Source organism: Lepisma saccharinum, chromosome 1 (assembly GCF_977018435.1).
Source record: "Lepisma saccharinum chromosome 1, izLepSacc3.1, whole genome shotgun sequence".
Lineage (NCBI taxonomy): Eukaryota > Metazoa > Arthropoda > Insecta > Zygentoma > Lepismatidae > Lepisma > Lepisma saccharinum.
Window position 1 is genome coordinate 16254132 of NC_139229.1, and position 22946 is coordinate 16277077.

The 22946-nt window shown below is 39.8% G+C and overlaps 1 protein-coding gene across 1 annotated transcript; it reads left to right on the top strand.

Annotated features, from left to right (window-relative positions):
* Nucleotides 1–2700: 2700 nt before the first annotated feature.
* LOC145993184 (isatin hydrolase-like) lies at nucleotides 2701–22361 on the top strand. Its single transcript, XM_083129419.1, has 4 exons — nucleotides 2701–2990; nucleotides 8733–8854; nucleotides 15526–15732; nucleotides 21811–22361. Exons 1-4 carry the CDS (start codon nucleotides 2818–2820, stop codon nucleotides 22161–22163), a joined length of 855 nt encoding a protein of 284 aa, XP_082985545.1. The 5' UTR covers nucleotides 2701–2817; the 3' UTR covers nucleotides 22164–22361.
* Nucleotides 22362–22946: the final 585 nt, after the last annotated feature.

The window sequence follows — 22946 nt, forward strand, 5'->3', positions numbered from 1 at the left end:
TCTGTCTGTCCGTTTCGCTTCTTTTTTCTTAGTTCTCCTTATTCCTCTCTGCCTGTCTGGTTCTTTTCCTTATTTCTTTCTTCACATGTCTCTCGTTTCTCATTCTTCTCTACCCTCTCCCTGTGTCTGACTTCCTTTTCTTATTTCTTTCTTCCTCTTCCTCTCCCTTCTTATTCTATTCTCCCCACTTTCTATCTTTCTTCTTCTTTTCCTCTTCTGTCGCTCGCTTCTTATTCCATTCTCCCCTCTCTCTGCCTTTCTTCTTTTTCCCCTTATTTTCTCTTCTGTCTCCCGCATCTTATCCATTCTATCCTCTCTCTGTCTTTTTTCTTCTCTTCCTAATTTTCTCCTCTCTCTCGCTTCTTATTCCATTCTCCCCTCTCTCTGGCTTTCTTCTTATTTTCCTTATTTTCTCTTCTGTCTCTCTCTTCTTATTCCATTCTCCCCTCTCTCTGTCTTTCTTCTTTTTTTCCTTATTTTCTCTTCTGTCTCCCGCATCTTATCCATTCTATTCTATCTCTGTCTTTCTTCTTCTCTTCCTCATTTTATCCTCTCTCTCACTTCTTATTCCATTCTCCCCTCTCTCTGTCTTTCTTCTTCTTTTCCTTATTTTCTCTTCTGTCTCCCGCATCTTATCCATTTTACCCTCTCTATTTCTTCTTCTCTTCCTCATTTTCTCCTCTCTCTCGCCTCTTATTCCATTCTCCCCTCTCTCTGTCTTTCTTCTTCTTTTCCTAATTTTGTCTTCTGTCTCCCGCATCTTATCCATTCTCCCCTCTCTCTGTCTTTCTTCTTCTTTTCCTCATTTTCTCTTTTGTCTCTCGTTTCTTATTCCATTATCCCATCTCTCTGGCTGCATCGCTTCTTTTTGTTATTGTTGTTATTTCTCTCTTCCTCTGTCCCTCGCGTCTTATTTGATTCTCCCCTCTCACTGTCTCGTTTCTTTTTCTCATTTCTCTCTTCCTCTATCACTCATTATTTCTTCTTACTTTTCTCTTTCTCTGTCATTTGCTCCTCATTTCTCTCTCTGTTTAGTTTCCTTTTCTTATTCCTCTATTCCTGTGTATCTCTCGGTTATTATTCATTACTCCCCTGCCTGTCTCACTTCTCTTTCATACATCTCTCTCCATCTTTTTCTCGTTCTTATTATATTCTCCCGTCTCACTCTTTATCTCGCATTTTCTAATTTCTCTCTCCCTGTGTATCTCGTTTCTTATTTCTTTCCTATCCCGACCTGGGTATGGGTGTTCATTGTCAGTGTCCCTTCATCAATTTCATATTCATATCATCACTCATCCTCATAGTCGCGATTTGTCAAAGTAGCAGAAAAGCGAATTAATATCGACCAATCAATCATAGATTTAGCGACCGTTCTAGCGGAGCAGTTGCAGTCGAAATCAACCAGGTCACGTGCTTCTGTTTTTCTCGCCCTTCCTGTAGACGGGTAATAGCTACGCTGGGCCACTCCTCTGAGCACAGTTCCGAGATATCGCCTTCTCACTTTCAACTGCGTAACGCCCAGAAATAAATAGGGCTATGACTCACCGCACCAAACTCGAACACCTTCTTGGTCAAGCGCCGTATTTCGTCTTCTGACGTCAGAGCAGAATGCTTTCGCGGTTGGGTTCAGCTTGTTAGATTTGAATCTCTCAACCTAACAACGAAAGCATTTAACCTGACGTCAGAAGACGAGACAGTCCGATACCTAGAAATGATCTCCAGGGGGGCTTCTTTGGTTTTCGGGGGGGGGGGTTTATCTTCCAGATCATTTTTTTAAAAAAAATAACAGTATTAAATGTGGGGGACGAATTAAGTTAATATAAAGTTTTTAAAAATCACATAAATACTAGTTTTTTTCCATATCTTATTGAAGTGCTATAGAACTTTTCTACTCTTACGGCAGCCGGCCTAGTTCTGGCAAGGGAAGCGAGGATAACGCTGCAGACCAACCAGACAACAGAGGTGGCGCTGAGAGTTACGACGCGGCGGGAAGAAGTACTACGTGAACCTCGTTCTACTGGCTGCTGCGTTTCGTATCGTCCTGGATTGCTCGCTTCCCCTCTCCCCACTTTCCTTGCCAGCATTAGGATCGGCCGTCATAACAGTATAGAAGACCTTTAATTGACTGCTACTGGAATAATTTCTTGCTACACACTCCATACTACTTTTAATACAGATATTTATATCATTGAAGATAAATTTACAATCTGGCCAAGGCAATTGACCTTTGTTGTTGACAAGCTGTTGATCTTTGACGCAGATATCTAAGGGATGGGGATAATGACGTCAAAGTCACAGATTTCTGTCTTAAGGGAAGCCGCAGCAGGATCAGCGAATGTACAGAAAAAGAACCCCCCCTATTGAATGAACTTTCTAAAGTCTAGAGAATCTTCTAAATACTTGCCATTAGTTAGACTTCGACTCATAGACAAGATGAACGAATGTAATAGCTGTTGTTCTTGTTCTGTGAATTTATCCTTCACCACGTTGTGAGCAAAATAATATCAGCTGTCTAAATTTTCACTCTTCACTGCAAACAAATTGTACAAAATTGTTTTTGTATCCAAAGTCAAGGGGAACACTCCCATCTGGCTTCGGGCCTGGAACGAAATATTGAGTTTGACCAAGCAGGTGTTTGAGTTTGGTGCGATGAGTGAGACCCAGAAATAGTCCAACCGGAGGGATCTGTCTTGAGGGGGAACTCGGAAGTCGCTCGCACGTGTGCGAAAGTGTGTGGATGTAGCCAGGAACCAAGGCCAGTTGGAGATAGTGCTCGAATGTCGCTTGCGCTGGGAAGGTGTCCAGAGTGAACCAAGGATGTATTCAGCGTGGTGCCTTGTGTGCGTGGTGCTCTGTTGTCTGTCTTTCTCCGATGCAGGCCTTCAAGTGGATCTGACCCACCCTTTCAATGCTTCCTCCCAGTACTGGTTCGGCTATGACGGGTTCGAGTTTACGAGGATGAGGAAGCAGTACCTTAGGGACGGGACTTGGTAAGTGAACTTTTCAAGTTTAGTTTATTTGGCTTCGCTTTCCTGCCACTTTTGGCTTTGTTTGTTTGAGTTGTTTGTGTTTAAGATCTCCACCGGGAATCGAACCCGGGTCCCCTTGATTACAAAGCGACGACGCTACCACTGCGCCATCGGAGACGCCCCATGAAGAGGAATGTTGATGACTGATGCTATGAGATAGATGAAGGGGCAATCACAAACTTATGGACGACGCAACACAAGCCCCGCAGAGGACTATACTGGAATTTGGGTGTCTTGACAAACGGTCACCGTTTACACTATGCCAATTCATGGAGTTATTAAATTTATCGGGTGATCCGTTTGAGATGTCATATAAGTAAACCGTTCTGTACAATAGGTCAATGTACGTATCTCTGAGCAGTTTGTTGTAATATATATGCAGTAAGGATGTAAGTTTTGAGTGAGTGCAGGTTTGCAGACTTCAGCCGAGTGGCGCTAGCATTCATGGTAGATAAAGATAGTGGTCACGCCACAACAGCGCACAATGTATCGTATGGGATGTGAAATTTTCGAGTGTTATATGCACACTAGTACAGCTGGCTGAAGTCTGTAAACATGCACTCACTCAAAACTTACATCCTTTCTGCATATTTTACAACAAAATGCTCACAGATACGTACATTGACCTATTGTACAGAACGGTTTTCTTTTCTGACATCTCAAACCGATCACCCGGTATATATAGTTTACCTACATACATGAAATATATACGTTTGTGAAGGCAACGTCCTCGCCTTGTAATCAAGGGGTCCTGGATTCGCTACACATTAGAGGCACACAGTGGTTCGGATCCCACTTTAAACTGAAGGTCCAGTCCCGATTAGCCTTTCTGTGCATAAGGTGCATTAAACAAAGTAAAAGTTCGGTATATCGGAAACACATTTCTTCATTTTTACACAAGCAACTACTTACGGAAATGAGTTTCTGCAAGCTTTCAACATTCGTCGAGGTATTTTCTTTCATCGTGGAATCTATTTGACCGGGAAATCATGTATTTTTCAAGAGAAATAACTCACCAACGCACATTTGGCATTGCTTTCGTTACGTGAAATGCATGCTGCGTACGTTTGATGACGTAAGCCCCTGTCAGTGTTTCAAACCCCCCCTTTTTTCACTAAGCTTGCCTAACCGAACCAAACCTAACCTAACCTTATCGGAAAAGGTTCGTGGGGCTATCCGTGAATGGTTCGTGGGGCTATCCGTCAGCTACCGTGCATAATGGTTCATGGGGCTTTCCGTGAATGGTTCTTGGGGCTATCCGTGAATGGTTCGTGGGGCTATCAGTCAGCTACCCGTGCATAATGTAAAATTTTCACACGTGACGAACACGATAGTAGGTATTTTTCGGTGAAGAAGTTTGGAAACACTGCATACTCACAACGTGAGTCACAATATGCCCGCCATAACGTGTGTTACGGAAGCGAAGAAAGGAATAAAAAAAAATCACTCTGTATGTGAAAAATTGTGTTTGTTTTCGTGCAAGAAGCATAATGGCACCTTGAACTATGTTCCGCAATACACAATTGGTAAGTACGAACCATGTGAAACACAAAATATCCGATTTTAATGTGTCTCCGATATACCGAACTTTTACCATAAAAAAAAAAATATATACAATATATACTAGCGACACATGAGACACGCTCATCCACACACAGTCGTGATTTGAAGGGACAAGTCACATCTTCACATTTAGACGATGTCAATCGTGTACCTCCAAAACCACAAATATTCCTTGATTGATTGATTTGTTTTATCTTACGCTTTTCTGCAACTTGTGGCTAATCACATATTAGTATTAGTGATATGACAATAATGATAAGAGAATACTCGTAAAAATCACCCATATACAGGCCGGGATTCATACCCGGTACCCTTGGACAGGGTTGTTAAATCCGGAATTTTAAATAAATTCAATTCCGGTCCAGGAGAGAAAATCAGCAAGCGTAAATGGGTTCTGGACCGTAAAGAACCTTTTTATCTGTAGAGAATTTCAATTCGGTCCAGGAACCTTTTTTTCAATGAAAGAATACGCAAGTACCGAATTTAAATTGTGGTTGAAAAAAGGTTCTGGCTCTGTTGAAGAACCAATTAGAATTTATGGGTTCATGGACCTTTAACAACCGTACCTCTGAACAACGTTCCTGCACCACTGTGTGTTTGCGAGGGGAAAAGGGGGGGAGGGGGGGGATTGTGCCATTAGTGACTCAACTCAAAATCGAAATTTCACCAATTTTTAGTCATCCCATTACGTAAGCCGGACCAAGTTAATTTTGTTTCATTGCGATTTCATCATGCTATGTATGCAATTTTTACATGCTGTGATTTCGATTTAAATCTGTTAAAACATACTGCGGAGTTTTAGCGATTGCTTACTGCGTGTTTCCTTGACGCTGGTTTTTCACTTTTCTATAATTCTGTACTTGCCAACCGCCATTCGTGTACTGCGTCAATTGTGGGAAAATGGACAGCTTGCTCTGCGACGACATTAATGAGCATTTCTACATTCTAATTTCTTCATATAGGAGAAGTTTTTATTTTAGACGAGAGCGCATGCGTCAATTGTGGGTTAATAATTATTACTTTCTTTCACTTCAGATCCAAGAAATGTAATAACAGCGTAGTTGAGCGCTCTCGTCTAAAATAAATACTTCTCGTATAGGAAAAAATTAGAATGTAGAAATGCTCATTATGTCGTCGCAGAGCAAGCTATCCTTTTTCCCACAATTGACGCATGCGCAGCATGCACCGCATGCGTTCAGGAGACGCCTCTGATTCCCACTAGTCTACGATACTCACATGGGGAGCGTGCATGCTTGCGTAAGGTAATTTTTAAGGTTTTTTTCCCAACATAAATAACTTTTTTCGACATCCAAATATTGCTCATTACTATAAGGAAGGTTCAAATTTCGTGTGACAATCATTTCTACGATAATTAGTCTTTCTGCAAGGAGAATTTGAAAAAAAAAAATCGTAAAACAATCTGGACCGTTACCCGAAATTTAACCAATTTTAGTCATTCCAATACGTAAACCTGCATACTACCGTGGGCAGACACGTAGCCAGTGGGAGGGCTAAGGGGACTGAAGCTCCGCATAAAATCCTACAAATATCTAATTTAAATAGTGTATCGTGGTAATTAATTTTACTTCCTTATCAGGATTAAACATTAGATCGAAAAAACTTTAGTGTATAATACAGGAACCAGGTTATATTTTTATATTATACCATTTAATAATAGTAATAAATGGATCCACAGCTCTCAAAATGTATAGTTTTCTTTGTGAGAGGTCACAGAATATAAACGTTGAGTAAAATTTTGGCTCTAACTTTCATTTTCATTAACGAAATGTATAAAAGTTAATTACAAAATGCAAGAACTATGAATTTCAGTACACTATCTGTACAAACTGTAAGAAAAATAATGGACAACACTTGTGTTGGATATTGAATCATACGGTGGATTGAGTAGCAAAATCTCTCCATTCATATAATAATAATAAAAATAAATTTGGATTAAAATTGGTTTATTTTTAATAACGTATAATAATTATTATTGTAAAATGACCGTTGTAATAATTGATATTGTCATTATTATTTCTACTAGTGAAATTTTATTAGTGACCTGCCCGCCCCTCTCTACAAATATTTCTGGCGATGCTTGTGCTGATAAAGGATGAGTCCCCCCCGAAATAAAATCCTGGCTACGGGCCTGACCGCGGGAGATAGACAAGCAATATTAAAGAAAGAAAAACATGTAACAAAACATTAAAACAATAGAGTATAGCGATTTAAATGGCGCTTAAGACGTTGCGTAAATTAAAGCATTTGAAACAGTCTCCTGCTTCCGTTTTACCATTCGCCCACTCAAGCATGCTGCCGTTTCTTGGCCCATTGCCGGAAGGACGATCTGAGGATGTGTGACCTTGACTGAAACGCTAGCGTAACCAAGAGGTGCGGCATCTTCACATATCCTAATATGCACGAGCCCACACCACGCACAGTTGCTGATCCACCCATTTATAGGATGTCCACTTGACGAGTTTGGGAGTTGTTGCATAACTGACGTAAGAACGAGTTCGCGATGTGATGCAAGAGGAAATTTTTACGATTTTTACGTGAGACGAATAAAACAAAGCACGAACATGCAATGCAGATCATTGCGTTGTTTGAAATATTTTAGTATTTGTGGCCTCCCCGATTGCGCAGTGGTAGCGTCGTCGCCTTTTAATCAAGGGATCTCGGGTTCGATACCTGGTGGAGGCACACAGTGGTTCGGATCCCACTTTAAACTGTAGGTCCAGTCCCAATTAGCCTTTCTGTGCATAAAGTGGACTTAAAACACCAAATCAATCAATCAATTTTATTATTTTACGTCACTTGGGTGGCTGAAGGGGGTTAAGTGGTCGACTCGCGATTTCGTCACCGGAAGTCTCTGGTTCGAGTGCCGCCTGGATATTGGAGTTCCTTTTGTAGTGTTCTTTAATCAGTCCTTATCTAATTATCATTTGCCCTATTGCCTTAAGACCAGCCATTTTTACCTGAATGCACATTCTATTTACATATGGCACATTTCAACGGGAATTCGGAAGTGTTAGCAGAGCCTGTTACGACGCAAGGGGTCTCGGTTGGAATCACGGCCTGGGTGTTCTTTGTGAGTTCTTAATCATATTATCACTCATCCTCATCTTCGCGATTTGCCAAAAGTGGCAGAAAAGCGAAGTAAAATGAACGAAATCAATCAATCCATCCAATCTAGGTTATATCCGTTACGACAAATTGTCTTGTTGGTTCACTATTCTATCTTTAACTACACATGTTTCAGAAGATAAACACCTCTGGTCTACAGTAGAGTAATTTTTTGTTTGTAATCTTACGTTGGTTCACCTCTGTAGCCGTGCGGTCTAAGGCTCTGTGCTTTGGGCTGAGACTGCGGAACGGCATGGGTTCGAGTCCCTCTGGGTTCTCGGCCTGTGTATAGGACCGGTGACAACCCACCATCGCGAGGGAATTGGGGAGCTACGAGTGAGTAGCATAATCCGGTCACGGATATCTCCTACAACGGCTGAGGGTTCGACGTGCTGACTGCACGTCATCCCATTACCGGTTGAAGATCTCGAGACCTCTAGGTAGGATCGTGGGAAGGAGACTGGCAGTCGGTATTATTATAATCTTACATTAACTGCTCAGAAAAACGGGATGTTACATCCGTTACACTGGGATGTACAGTAAGGTGCACAAGTATTGCTGAGCAAATTGTCCATGACGGTTTTCATTAATTTTTCTTTTGCATCGCACATGTTTTAAGAACGAAGTACTTACATTTGCTGATTCAAAGTTTGCCAGAAGTTTATTTTGGCCTTTTTGTTTAAATTGTTGAATCTCTCAATGAGTAAAAGAAGAAATAAACACTGTGATGGACAAATTGCTTAGTAATATTTATGCACCCCACTGTACACTCGCGTTACTTAGTGTACCTGTTTTATACATTATGCAACATATTTGTCCACTAATATTGTTTGATTGTTTTTGAGTGGAATTTCCTATTGTGTCGTGTAGTTAGTCTTGAATTCTTAGTGAAGGTGTAAACTTCCTTTATTAATTCTTACAAAACTTTAAAATTAGTGCATAAAAATTGTGCTGTATAAATTACATAATACTATTAAATTCGTTGATTATGCTATATGTGTGTGCTAATTGCAGGTATACCGGAAATGACTTCTCTGCCGGAGAACATGGAGGAACTCACTTGGATGCCCCCTACCACTTCTCAAAGACTGGTTGGAAAGTTGGGCAAATTCCACTTAATCGCCTCATTGTCCCAGGTAAGCTACTAACAATTCTTACTTTTTGATTAATTCTAAAAGTAAGATGCTGTAACTGTATTTTTTGCAATATAAGTAACGTTATTAACACTTACTTTTACAGTTACTTTACGACATTTAAATCGTTAACTTGAATATTTGTAACTAGGGCGAAAGAGCTAAATTTGGCAACCCAGCTATTTGTCTTCGCTGCATACTAAAGGGGAAGGATTTTCATTAAATTTAGAACAAAAATTTGTGTGCGGTGTATCCTTGATCCTCGCGTTTCTGCGTCAATGATTACATGTAAATTATATTTTGCCTAAAAGTGATTGCCTTATTTCCACTGTCAGTACCTATTTAGATTTTAATTAGTGCTTATAAGTGTCTAAAATTCCTTGAAAATATAGAAAGAAAATGGTTTCAAGTGTGTTTTGGTGATCTTCAGTTTTCCCACGGGGTTGCGAGGAGTTGAAAATCGTGCGAATGAATTTCAGAATAGCAACATTTTTAAGTGCAAGTGATCTAATATTACTGCTCTATGTAAATTGCTTAAATTGAATATGTTGCAATTCATCTTGAGGGGATTTTCTACATGTAAAAATGGGGTGGTTTGTTACATTTTATTTGTGTTATTAACCGTCGCTTTTCTGCCATCTTTGGCTATTTGCGACGATGGGGATGAGTGATGATACGATGAAGTTGATGAAGATACACTCGCAAGAAACACCCATGCCCAGACCAAGATTCGAACCTGGGAGCAGTTTGTTGGTAACCAATAAATAATGTATAAACATTGTTTGTTTCTGTTAGTGCAAAAATTATATCTTCTCCCTAATTTTGATTTTTAATTTTGTGGAAAGCTTAAATTTTGGATGAGAGTTTTGATTTTTAGGCTTGTTATTCAGTATTATTCATCGCGTCGCGGTCAGCCAAAGGTGGTAAATCAAATATATCTGTGTGTGATTTAGCTCCATCGTATTTTATTGATTTTTTCAAAATTATAGGTTGGGATATTTTGGTTGGGAGGATGGGCTAGAGCCTGCGTTCGCCCCCACTGTGGCTCCGTCCTGTGTTTATCGTTTCTGAAAAACTTGGGGATATAGTAATGCATGTTGGTTCTGGATATTGTTCTTGGTTTACTTGCATTTCTTTATCGCGGCTGTTGAATACCAAAATAACCTTCACTCTATATGTGCTGTTGCCGACCTCAGCGCTCTTCTAAGCCAGGGGTCCCTGGTTCGAATGCTAGCTTGGGCGTGGGTGTTCTTTGTAAGCGTCCCTTCATCATATCATCCCTCATCTTCGCGATTAGCCAAAAGTGGCAGAAAAGCGGAGTAAAATAAACCAAATCAATAAACCTATTTGTGTTCTCCTTATCCGAAGCAGTTGTTTACCATTTCGCAAAGATAGATATATTTAGAAATGTGTCCTGTTGTCTAGAACAGTACAATATCTTGTTGCCGCGAAGGCAGTCAATAATTCCGCCAGAAGAAAAGGAACTAACACTTATTACACACAAATACACACAGAGAGACGCACGCATGCATTTTAAATCAACCTGGCAGGAGACCAGAGTCAGTTACACGTGTGTGTGCGTGTGACGTGAAGGGTGTTCCGCACGACAAAAATAGGAACAGAACACGCTTCCACCATCCTCTATCTTTTGAGGCCCCAGCAATTGTTTCTACCATAGTTATTATCTGACAGGCGGGTTTCCATGAAAACAAGTTGAAGACACGTTTGCGGCTACACCTTCTTAGAGAGTATAAAAACCAACTCCGCCTCTGTGGCATAGTGGTTACCACAGTGTGCTACGATGCCAGATGTCTCGGGTTGGAATCCAGGCCTGGGCATAGGGTTTGTCAGTCACCATTCATCAATTTCATCACATCATCACTTATCCTCATCTTCGCAATTAGCCAAAAGTAGCAGACCAATGAAAGTGAAATACACCAAATGAATCAATCAACATACTTTATTACCGATTAATGAGCAACATGGGGTCGCCCTGCCTGAAATGATTGATTGATTAATTTGGTTTATTTTACTTCGCTTTTCTGTCACTTTTACCTAATCGCGAAGATGAAGATGAGTGATGGTATGATGAAATTTGTGAAGGGACACTCACAAGAACACCCATGCCCGCGATGGGATTCGAACCCTCGACCACTGGCGTCCTAGCGCGACCCTTGAAGACATTCAAATGTCAACCTCTGTTCCACGCAGTACATTCGGGGCTGCAATTTGCAGACTAACGAAGTTTTGGCGTCTGTACTCTCGGCCAATATAATCCTCTATGGGGCTCGTTGTATCCAATCCGTTTGTCTTTTCATCAATTTAATTTTATCACTAGAGCCCGGAAGTTTGGCAAAATGCCTCTTTTTATCTACTGCATATATTGATAAATTTTTTCCGGATATACGTTTCTCATGTTGTTTCGAATGTTTTAGAAGCCTTTTCATTTTGCCTATTTTGCCTATTTTTAATTATAATGCCTTTTTTTGCCTTTTTCAATGAAATTTGACCATTTTCTTTAAAAAAATGTGTATATAAATTATTTTTCTCCCAAAAAACGTTGGCATTTATTTTTCTTTCGTTTATTATGTGAATAATTTTCGCCTTATTTAAGTAATATTGAACTGATGCATGTTTCAACATTGCTGAAGTAGAAAAGTGTGAGAAAAATGTATTTCATGCTGAGTTAGGATATTGCCTTTCGGTTAACATTTCTTGTGCATGATTGACTGCTGAAGTGGACAGGTTGATTTCGAACACAAAGAAGATATTTCTGAAATCTCCCTCTCGAACCCGAAATAAGGAAGTTGCATCTGAGCTTAGTTTACCTCCGCAACCAGTCTTGACCAGATGGGGAACCTGGATATCAGCAGCTATATATTATGCTAACAACCTTGAAAAAATCAGTGAGGTGATAGATGCTCTTCCAGAAAATGAAGCGGCTTCAATTCGTGAAGTGAAAAAACTCCTGTGCTATTCAAGTTTATTTTTGCACATTATGGTGCATTCCCAGAGACAATTACAATTACAGAACTTAAGAAACACCTTGTAGAATCCATGAAAATGTACGAGGAATCTATGCAGCAGATGATGGAAGTGCCAGGAGAAAAGTGGTCAGCTGTTGCGGAAAAGTGCAAACGGGTAGTGAGTGCAAATGAGGACTTGAAACAATTGAAAACAATTTGTGATATTCTAAAAGGTGAAAATGCTGTTACCGAAATGCGTCCAGCTACATTAGCTTGTTTTATGTATGCTCCAATAACTTCTGTCGAAGTAGAAATATCATTTTCTATTATGAAAAACATTCTCTCTGACAGACTACTATCAATGAATGTTGAGTAATTAAAAAAACACCTTGTAGTTATGTGCAATCAAGACGGAGAAAATTGAAATGCTCTTCCCAATGTAGATTTTAACATGTTGCTAGAAATTATAGATAAAAGTAAGCGACTTCCAAATGTTCCTTTTTTCGGTTTATTTTGCCTTTTTTTTCATTTTTAGTGCCTATTTTCCACATTGTAAATGCCTTTTTGCTTGCCTATTTTAACGAAAATAAATGCCTGAACTTCCGGGCTCTATTTATCACCATTACTCCCCTTCGTGATTAGCCAAAAGTTACAGAAAAGTATCAAAAATATAGCCAATCATTCAACCAATTAATGTTTCATATTAGCTACTAATCAGTCTTTCTCGTAAGTATGTTTTTTTTGTATTGTCCTAGCAAAGGTACAATACAAGAAGAAACGGAACTGCAACAAACCCCTTGTATGTTGGCACACGCAGGAGATGAACCATGTAGAAGTTTAACCGAATACCAGAGTTTCAGATCTATATATTTTAGCTATCCTTACACGTCCATATAACTGTAGCACAAAGGAAAATTAGACCCCCCCCCCAAATTATACCAAAATCTTGGTTGACCCACAAAATGTTTAGGGGGCCAGATGTTCAGCTGAAATATTACATGATTAATGATAGCGTGCGTATTAACGGGCGGATGCTGGAGATACCTCCCCCCACAAATAAAAAAAAAAAACATATCCCCGGCAAAAGAAAATTATTTTTATATATCCCTCAAAGTCGAATTGAAAGGATATAGTGTACCATATTTTAACTATGTAACAAACACTATTTGAAAATCATTCTGTCCATTAATGGATCAGTCATCAAATATTTCCCTGCTGCAAAGTATGCAGAATTCTGGATTAAAGGAGGACCGTTCTGCAACTGACCTACATCACCGCTCCAAGACACCAGTTTTTCCAGTTAAAGTTTTCATGGCACAGTGCTGATCTTTTACATGTATTAAAGTGCTCACACAAGAAACGTGTGCGTATGTTAGATGGATATTATGTTTGAACTTGACAATAGAAATTTGGCCAAGCTTTCGGTCTTACTAGTTACATAGCTCTTTTTGTACATGGGATTGGGTTATCTTAGAAGGTACTAAGTATTTCTAAATTATCTGTAAATGTTATCATAAGATTTAGTGACCAAGATTAGAACCAGTGTTCTAAGGTATCGGTACTATTGCCACCAGACAGTTTAGTTTACTGACTGGTAACATAATCACACCTAACCACATAGGCATTATTAGAACGACTTGATTGTAAACGCAATGCATGTTAGTAGGTTAGGTTCAGTGCTCTTTGCCATTATTTTATAGCTGCTGAGAAACAAACCCTGAGCAAGGGTAAGAATCCATTCGTGTGTACAATATACGTCAGAGGCGTGGCGTGCATGTAACCGGTGTTACCGCAGGTAACAGAAAAATGTAAAGAAATTGAAAAGTTTTTTCTTAATAAATAACAACATTGTTAAATAAGTTAACCGAGTTAAGTGTATATTGCAGAGGACATTTTTTCTGCGGCCGACAGAAGCGAAGAGACAGGCCGTTCCGCTACCCTCACAAGGCAACAGGAGGAAAGGGCACCCGCCAATGCAAGGGAACAGCGGGGAAAGACTTCAAGAGGCAAGTGTGCTATGGGGTTATTTATATGCCTGTTTAGGGGCCCTGTTGCCGCTGCGGCCTACCGGATCAGCAAGTATTGTCACATTGGATTTCCAGAAAAGAGCTAAATCTCGCCTAAAACGGGGATATTATTTCTCTGAAGCTACAAGAGCTAGACTGCAAAGCCAAAGCTGGATTTAACTACAACTGAAACCGTTTACGTAATAGACGAAAATATAAGTACTTGATGCGATTCGTGATTTGGACAAACCTTGCTCCAAAAAACTAAGTTGGCAACGGTAGAACGTACATCTGGACTTCCCTTCCGCAGCTGGAGGAGGGGAATTCTGTCGTCTGCTCACTGCAGAAACCTCAAACTGACCCGAATGTGTGGTTCTTCTTCCCCTTTCCACCTCTTTGCAAAGAAACGGAGATGGTTGACAAGGCTCGACTACTATTCACTGGATTTTCGCGGTAACTCTCTCATGAGTGGTAGTTCTTTCTAGGTGTGATAGTGGCTAAATAAATCAGAGCGGATTGCAAAAAAAAAAGAAAAAGAAAAAAAAAGAACTGAATGAACAAAAATCCAGATGAAAGGCGTGTTTTTTTTTGGGGGGGGGGGTGTTAGGGTGGAGATGATAACGTCTGATGATTGCGACCGGTAACACTTTTGAAAAAAATCACGCCACGCTACTGGTACATACATATCCTGCAAAGTAGTGAAACCTAAGTATTTTAGAAGAATATGTTTATTGTACAGACAGGCGTGTGCGATAGAAATGGAATGTTTGCTACTGTTACGTAGTTTTCCCAAACGTTAATGATTCATCTGCCGTCCTGAAAATCTGTTATTTTTACAAATATAACTGGTTGAATTCAATTGAATTTTTCACGACCACTAAATCATTACATTTAACAAATGCCTCCTCAGCTTTTAGAGTAAAGAAATAGAGATCATATATCTTCTGCAATGATTTCACTTGCGCAAACTCATTTAAATTATAAGTGCAGCTAGAAAACTAGTTTTATATACTTGGTATATTAAAGTTGGTAAAGATGTTAAGTTAGTGCATGGGAACCAAATAAAATGGAGAAATGTGATAGAAAATGAAAGAGGATATCATAATGCTAGTGATGAAACAGGCGATAAGAATAATGACGCATCTTCAGAAGTCCACGAAGGAAGATATTTAGATGCGAATGATACGTTTAAGGATTACGAGAGAGGAGACAATCATGAAGTGGTGGAAGAAGCTGCAAGAGGGAACATAGATTTAGATAGACGTGAAGCAGCAGAGTCAAGAGTGTTAAGGAGAAGTCAGAGGCAAGGAAAACCACCTGACAGATTGGATTTGAGTGATTATGGTTAAAAGAAGTAAAACAAATAAAACCAAAATTTTGCTAATGCAAAATTTCATCGACGCGGGGGAATGTCGTATGTGTGACGCTTATTGCGTAAATAGTCTGTATGGTTTATAAGACCTTTGAAGTTGTCAAGATGTTGTTAAAAACAGATGGTGTTTTGTCTTGTATAAATGGCGTTCATTATAGTTTGTTGAATGGAATTTTGTGATCAATTAAATAATGTTGATTTATGCGTGCATATCATTTATAATGTATTCGACAACTTGTGTGAGATCTGCGTGGTTTCAGGAAGCTTACTGCGCCATCTGTAGTTGTCTGTCGTAATTACGGTGCTACAAATGATTTCTCTTCTTTTCAGGGGTTTTGGTCGACGTGTCGTCGCACACTAAAACCAACAGAGACTACCAGTTGAGGGTGAAGGACCTGGAAGAGTGGGAGGACGAGAACGGAGAGGTTCCAGAAGGATCGGCCGTTCTGATAGACTTTGGATGGGCCCAATATTACTGGAACAGGGCAAGATACTTCGGTACCTCCAGTAACAACGCCAGCTTTGCTCATTTCCCTGGTAAGAACTTACTTAATATTTTGTACCAATGGAACAATTATAATACAGGGTTATCATAAATGATGTTCATGATTTGAAACGCAAATTACTCAAGTTTAGTGGAACACGATTCCACAAAATTGAGATATAAAATAGTTTTCGTTGGCCACTCTTAAGAAAATCTCCACATTTACTGTAATAATTTGATTCTGGTGAACAGTAATTTGCTTGACTCATATTTAAACAAATATTGGTTAACAATAATTTTGCTCTGTGCAAGATCACTTGTGGACAAGTAGGCTGATCGGGAGTGAACCTACAGTTTAAAGTGGGATCCGAACCACTATGTGGCTCCACTGGGTATTGAACCATGGGCTTAGTGATTACAAGGCGACGACGTTACCACTACACCATCGGGGTGGCCTTGAGTTAATTATACGGAAGCCATATTCGCGCTGTATGAGTAGTTATTCTGATAACATGAGATAACATCGACATCGCGAATTTTCTTTAAAATGCGAATTGTTACCTCATTCGCGAATTTCAACTAATTTCGTGCTTAATAAAGGAAAAATGCCGCGAATATGTAATGTGCTGTAATAAAAACGCGAATTTTGAGAAAAATAACCGGAAAATGAAGACTTAAAGTAACCTATTACAATCACTCTGTTATAGTCAAACAGTATTCCGGTTATTCTCTTGTGACACATTCTCGGATCTGCCCCACCCTTCCTAAAAATCCTGAGTACGGGCCTAAGTAGGACTGTGCTAAAATGCGGCAAACTCCTGAAACCGTACATGAAGAAATCTGAGTGGTTAGCACAGCACGCTGTTATGCAAGGGGTCCTGAGTTCGAACCCCAGCCTAGGCATGGGTTTACATTGTGAATGTCCCTTCATCATATCATTTCGCCCTTCCCGAAGGCTTAGTGGTATCGTCGTCGGCTTGTAATCAAGGGGTCCCGGTTCGATACCCGGTGGAGGTACATAGTGGTTTGGATTCCACTTTAAACTGTAGGTCTAGTCACGATTAGCCTTACTGTGCATAAAGTGGGCTTAAGACACCAACTCAATCCAATCATATCATTTCATCATCATCTTCGCGATTTGCCAAAATTGGCAGAAAATAGAAGTAAAATATACCAAATCAATCAACCAATGAAGAAATCTAGTAGATGAAACACAAAAATAGATTAACATTTTCGTTTGACCCCCTCGGAGAAGAAATGGATCATTCTCCGAATAATTATACGAGCTTGTGTATATGGGTTCTGGAAGTTTGTGGGTGGATACAAAAATAATTCTCAAAACTATATCTGTTACGACAACAATTTGCACTGCAACAAAATCGTTGTTATAATTCATTCATGATCGCATTCAACTTACAAGAATGCAGTCTGTGTTCAGTGTCTAGTGAACTGTGGTCCACTAGTGCCAGCAGATGGCTCTGTTTATTGTTCCGGTGCGGGCAAAACTTGGCACCGATTTTTGACTGCCAGCAGTCTCATCGCATGCACCAAAATTAGAACAACATTACTGACCAGTGAGCACAACCTTCTACTTTATCACGCGAGTTAAATTTTAAGGTTTATTCCATTGCATTCCGGACTAGAGTAGAATGTTATTGTCAAGCACGACATTATTTGATTACTTATTGTCCATGTGTCCTTCGTTCTTGTTGACGTTAGTTTAGTCGTAAATTAGGTTGCAAATTTTGTGAAAACATGACCCAAATTGAAATTGGCTTTACTTCTTAACTTATCTGGACACACATAAAAAGTGTATGTTTGATATTACTAGATAGATTAGCCTACATGTTTTCTGCAAAAATCTATATTTTTAGTTAGTTTCTTAACTATTCCTTTTAAGAATTTTGTATCTATATCTCCATTTTGCATATATATATATATATTATATTATATATTGTTAGAGACGAAACAATGACTTCCATTTGAAATCCGAAACTAGAAAGAAATCTTACCACACCAATGCAAGAAAGAGGCTTTCCTTCGGAGACCGAGGCGAGAACGATAATATTCTTTCGAGACGAGAACATCCTCCTTTCGAGACGAAAACGAGAACATCCCACTTTCGAGGCGGGAACGAGAACATCCCATTTTCGAGGCGGGAACGAGAACATCCCACTTTCGAGGCGAGAACGAGAACATCCCCCTTTCGAGGCGGGAACGAGAACATCCCCCTTTCGAGGCGGGAACGAGAACATCCCACTTTCGAGGCGGGAACGAGAACATACCACTTTCGAGGCGGGAACGAGAACATCCTCCTTTCGAGGCGGGAACGAGAACATCCTCCTTTCGAGGCGGGAACGAGAACATCCTCCTTTCGAGGCGGGAACGAGAACATCCTCCTTTCGAGGCGGGAACGAGAACATCCCCCTTTCGAGGCGGGAACGAGAACATCCCCCTTTCGAGGCGGGAACGAGAACATCCCCCTTTAAAGGCGGGAACGAGAACATCCCCCTTTAAAGGCGGGAACGAGAACATCCCCCTTTCGAGGCGGGAACGGGAACATCCCCCTTTCGAGGCGGGAACGGGAACATCCCCCTTTCGAGGCGGGAACGGGAACATCCCCCTTTCGAGGCGGGAACGGGAACATCCCCCTTTCGAGGCGGGAACGAGAACATTCCCCTTTCGAGGCGGGAACGAGAACATTCCCCTTTCGAGGCGGGAACGAGAACATTCCCCTTTCGAGGCGGGAACGAGAACATCCCACTTTCGAGGCGGGAACGAGAATATCCTCCTTTCGAATTGAATTGATTTATTTTACTTCGCTTTTCTTCCACGTTTGCCTAATCGGTAAGATGAGAATGAGTGATGATATGATTAAATTGATGAAGAGGCATTCACAATGAACACCCATGCCGGGATTCGAACCTGGAACCCCAGGAGACGTAGCGCGGTAAGCTAACCACTCCGCCACGGAGGTCGGCAACTTCTATTCGGAAACGGGACAGAACGTGAGGGAGCGAAGTATGGCCTTGAGCCTCTTGTACTCGACTTAACATTGTATAGGGATCCGAACTGCAATGTACAGTACCTCCACTGGGAATCCTTGATTACAAATCTTCAGCGATAGCCACTAAGCTATTGGCGAAGCCGATGTACGACAATTGCATACATATTGTTGAATTTTAGTCACGTTACACGCCCCGCCAACCCGTTCCGTAAAGAATGCCAATAAAAACACGAAGAAATTCAAGATGTGTGGTTACTTTTGAAACACCGTGTGGTTAACTTTTAACAACACGCGACCAGTAAGTGAATCACAACGTCCTCGACGTTACGTCATCACCTAAAGTCTATTTAAGCTGGATTTACACGTGTTGTTAAGAGAATTAACGTAACTTGGACTGGATTCAATCTGGCACGTTGCGAGGTAACGGTCACGGTTGGATCAAAAATCTTGCCAACTTCTATAAAATACGGGTTAACTGTCAAATTACATGACTTCTTCATTTGTGATAATATCTAATTACTTGATAATCCTCTTCATATTTTAATGAACACTTCCAGTGGCGTCGATTGGACACCAAAACTGAGAGGGGTGGGACATTCCCAAAAGTGGAGGGAGCAGCAGCACTCCCCCCAATTGCCCCCACTGAACTAGGGATGGCAAATTCCGGATAAAATTTCTATCAAAATTTCAAATATCCGGATATCGGATATTTGGTTTATTTGGATATCCGAATTATCCGAATGTGTGCATTATCCGGACAGTTTTATCGTTTGTCAGTGTTACGGGATATCCACATATGCTTTTATTAGCCATTTTCGTATTTCACTGTACGTATTTCCTACAAATGCTTCATCAAATCTGTTGTATCCGGATTATCCATTGCATCCCAAAAGGATTTAGGATAATTTGAAATCCGGATTTTGTGTCTATCCCTATACTAAATACGCGTTTATACCTAAAATTCTCAGTTCTTGGAGGTCTATAATTTCTTGCTATAGACTTTTGATTGCAAGTTAGCAAGTCATACGTGATATTTGGTGCAGGAACTCGTATTGTTTTTAAAGAGCATACGAAACCACGGATAATAACAGTTATTAATTTTGAAATTTACGTTATTTAACTTTTACTATAATTGTAATAAAATTTAATCGCGATTCGTCAGCAAAATACATTAAGAGGAGGCTTAAAACAGCAATTGCAAATTACAAACACAACAAAACAATCAATAAATCAAGACTTAAAAAGCCTATAAATTAAAGAGTGCAGAGCGATGTCAAATGTAACACGGGGCAAACATAATATTTTGTCACTGTACTGCCCTCATGTGACGATTTTCTAAAAAGCCAGTTGTGGGTGAAATTACTACGCCTACTGCAAGAAGTTAGTTGTGGGTGAAATTACTACGTCTGCTGCAAGAAGTCAGTTATGGGTGATGCACATAGCGATAACACCTGTCTCTTGCTATTTCAGATTTAAAGGCGAGGAGCGACATTTTTACACCCCACATGCATTTATTTCAATATCGTCGTAATGGGCACTGCTGCTACAAAAAAGGAGGATTTCTCCCCTACTTGAAAGTGGAAGCTGTTTTTTAAGTTGATTATTAAGCTAGATACAATGTTGAAATAATATAATGAATGAGTGTTTACAGAATCACATGTATTCCTTATGGAGAAACAACTTCAAGTTAATACATCTAATGAAATACGAGTTTCAACTTTTGTTCACACAACTGAAATCTTCAATGGGTCCCCTTTCTGTTCATGTTTTTTTCTACGCTATCGGAAGTTTGATATTACCAAGGGAACAAATAAAATAATACAGTTGAGCCAGAGTTATACAATGTCAAGGTGAAGAGAAAAATAATACGTATAACTGAGAATTACTTACAAATCAGATTTAGATGCCATGTCGTAATTGTATCTGGAGTACTTTGAGGAACAAGATTTTGTTGATTTACTACCCAATTTTAAAAGTTCGTCTAAAATAGCATTTATTTTACTAATGACTGTGCAAAGTGAGGTGTAAGCAATGCCTAAATCTGCAGCTATTTCACATCTAGTTTTATGTGGATTAGGGTCCACTTCACGTAATATTTCTCCTCTGATATCATGCCGTCCACTGCGCCGCACTCGTCTGTCTCGCGAACTCGAGACTGACCGCCACCATGCCCGCCTATTCGGTTTCGTATACGAAACTTGCCTTGTGTTTTTGTAACAATAAATGTATACTTCTGAGACATTGTTGTCTGTGCCAGATTTCTGCTCCTCCTACGACCAACCAGCACACACGCCTCTCTTGCCCCCAGTTCGCCGCGGGAGGAACAGTGTAAGGTCCTCGCGTCTGGCTGGACACTGTAGGACTAGTCACGATTAGCCTTTCTGTGCATAAAGTGGACTTAAAAACAAACTCCAGCAAACAAACTAGACGAGACTTTCGTACACTAAATCTCGGTCACGTCTCGATTTTCGATTCGCTATTTGTTAACGTTGCTGACGAAATGGAGGAAGAGGCACTCCTATAGAACACACATGACCAGGCCTTGATTTGCAGGGGTGGGGGTCAGCACATGGATAAAACTTGAATAGTGGAAGTATTAATATAATAATTATTGTTGTAATGCATTAATAACTATCAAAAAATAAATGTTTTATTCAAAATTTATTATTATTATTATTATTGTTATTATTATGTTCTTGGTGAGACACTTCTACTCGAGCCACCAGATGAGTGAATATCTACCACAATTGTTTTTCATTATACTTATTTACATTTCATGCAGTTAGTGTATTTAAGTGCATGGTTATTCTATTGTGTTATTAATATTTTTCAACGTCTCACATAGAAGCTATTTTTTGCAGTTTTTGCAATTGTGTAACTATTTATTCTTTGGATTAAATGGTATAATATGAAAATATAACCCGGCTCATTTGTTTTAAACCGAACTTTTAGATACAACCCAGTTTTCACTTTGATTATTCTGTTTAAATGTTATTAACAATAAAAATAATATACATTCCCCCCGACGTCCATGCTCACTACCAACAAATTTATGGAAATTGAGTTTCCTGTACCATTTTTTTTAAAGATTGTAATAAACTAATCATTTATATTGTTGTTTCAGGTGTATCCACAGAAGCAGCACAGTGGTTGGTCAACAAGAATGTAGTGGGGGTTGGAATAGACGTCCCCTCGATCGACTACGGACAGGCAAAGTTATTCCCCACTCACCGCATCCTCCAAGAGGCGAACATATATGTCCTGGAAAACGTAGCCCTGAACTATGCAGAGGACGTTCCTCCAACGGGTTTCACCCTCCTTGTCCTCCCCATGAAGATAGAGGAAGGGACGGGGGCGCCAGTGAGGCTGATAGCAACGGATCTCACACCTAGCGCTGCATCTACCGTGGGGAAGACAATTTCTGTGTTTGCCTTCTCGCTGTACACTATCTTGAAAACTACCTACAACTGCATTTAACCAAGTGTACTCTGAAAAAGAAAGGATAATATTATTTTTGTTTGGGAAAAATGGTTTTCAAGATTAATCATTGCAGTACAACAAAATGTTTTCTTGTTTGAAGAAATTGAAAGACGATTAAGCCTAGCTTCCATGCCAGAAAGAAAACCTCCACATATGCTGACAAAGGCAGTCTATAATTCAGTAAAAAAAAAAGCTTAAGAACGTTAAATTTCAACTCCCTATGAGAGTTTTCCTCCGACTTGAATCCAAGATTTTTAGTTTGGTTTTAAGCCTGAGGAAGACTCTGGTAGTGTTTTTTTTCTTTAACTAAAATATAGACTGTTTTGGTTAGTATATGTAGTGTTTTTCCTTCAACTAGTATACATTTCCCTTGGCTTCAAAAAGAATCTAGTACAACAAGATGTTTTCTTGTTTTGAAGAAATTGTTCAATTAGTGACAATTTTGTTGCTCTACAAAGAATATTTTTGGAAACAAAGATTACACACAAAAAAGCATTTGTCAGTGAACACCTGCCGATTCTTACTGACTATTCGTCACCTAAGATGATAGTACAACAATTAATTGAAATTTATCTCGTTTCTTCTCAGTACTGAATACAACACTACAATCGAACTTTTTAATATATTCAATTACAGATTATGAAAACATATTAAAGTAAGAAATGGAAACCCTAATATTTTGTTGCGCTACAAAGACTGTTCTTAGAAACAAAGTCCACACAAACGCAGTTCTCTAGTGCACATGTGTCAGTTGTCAGTCACCATTCGTCACCTAAGAAA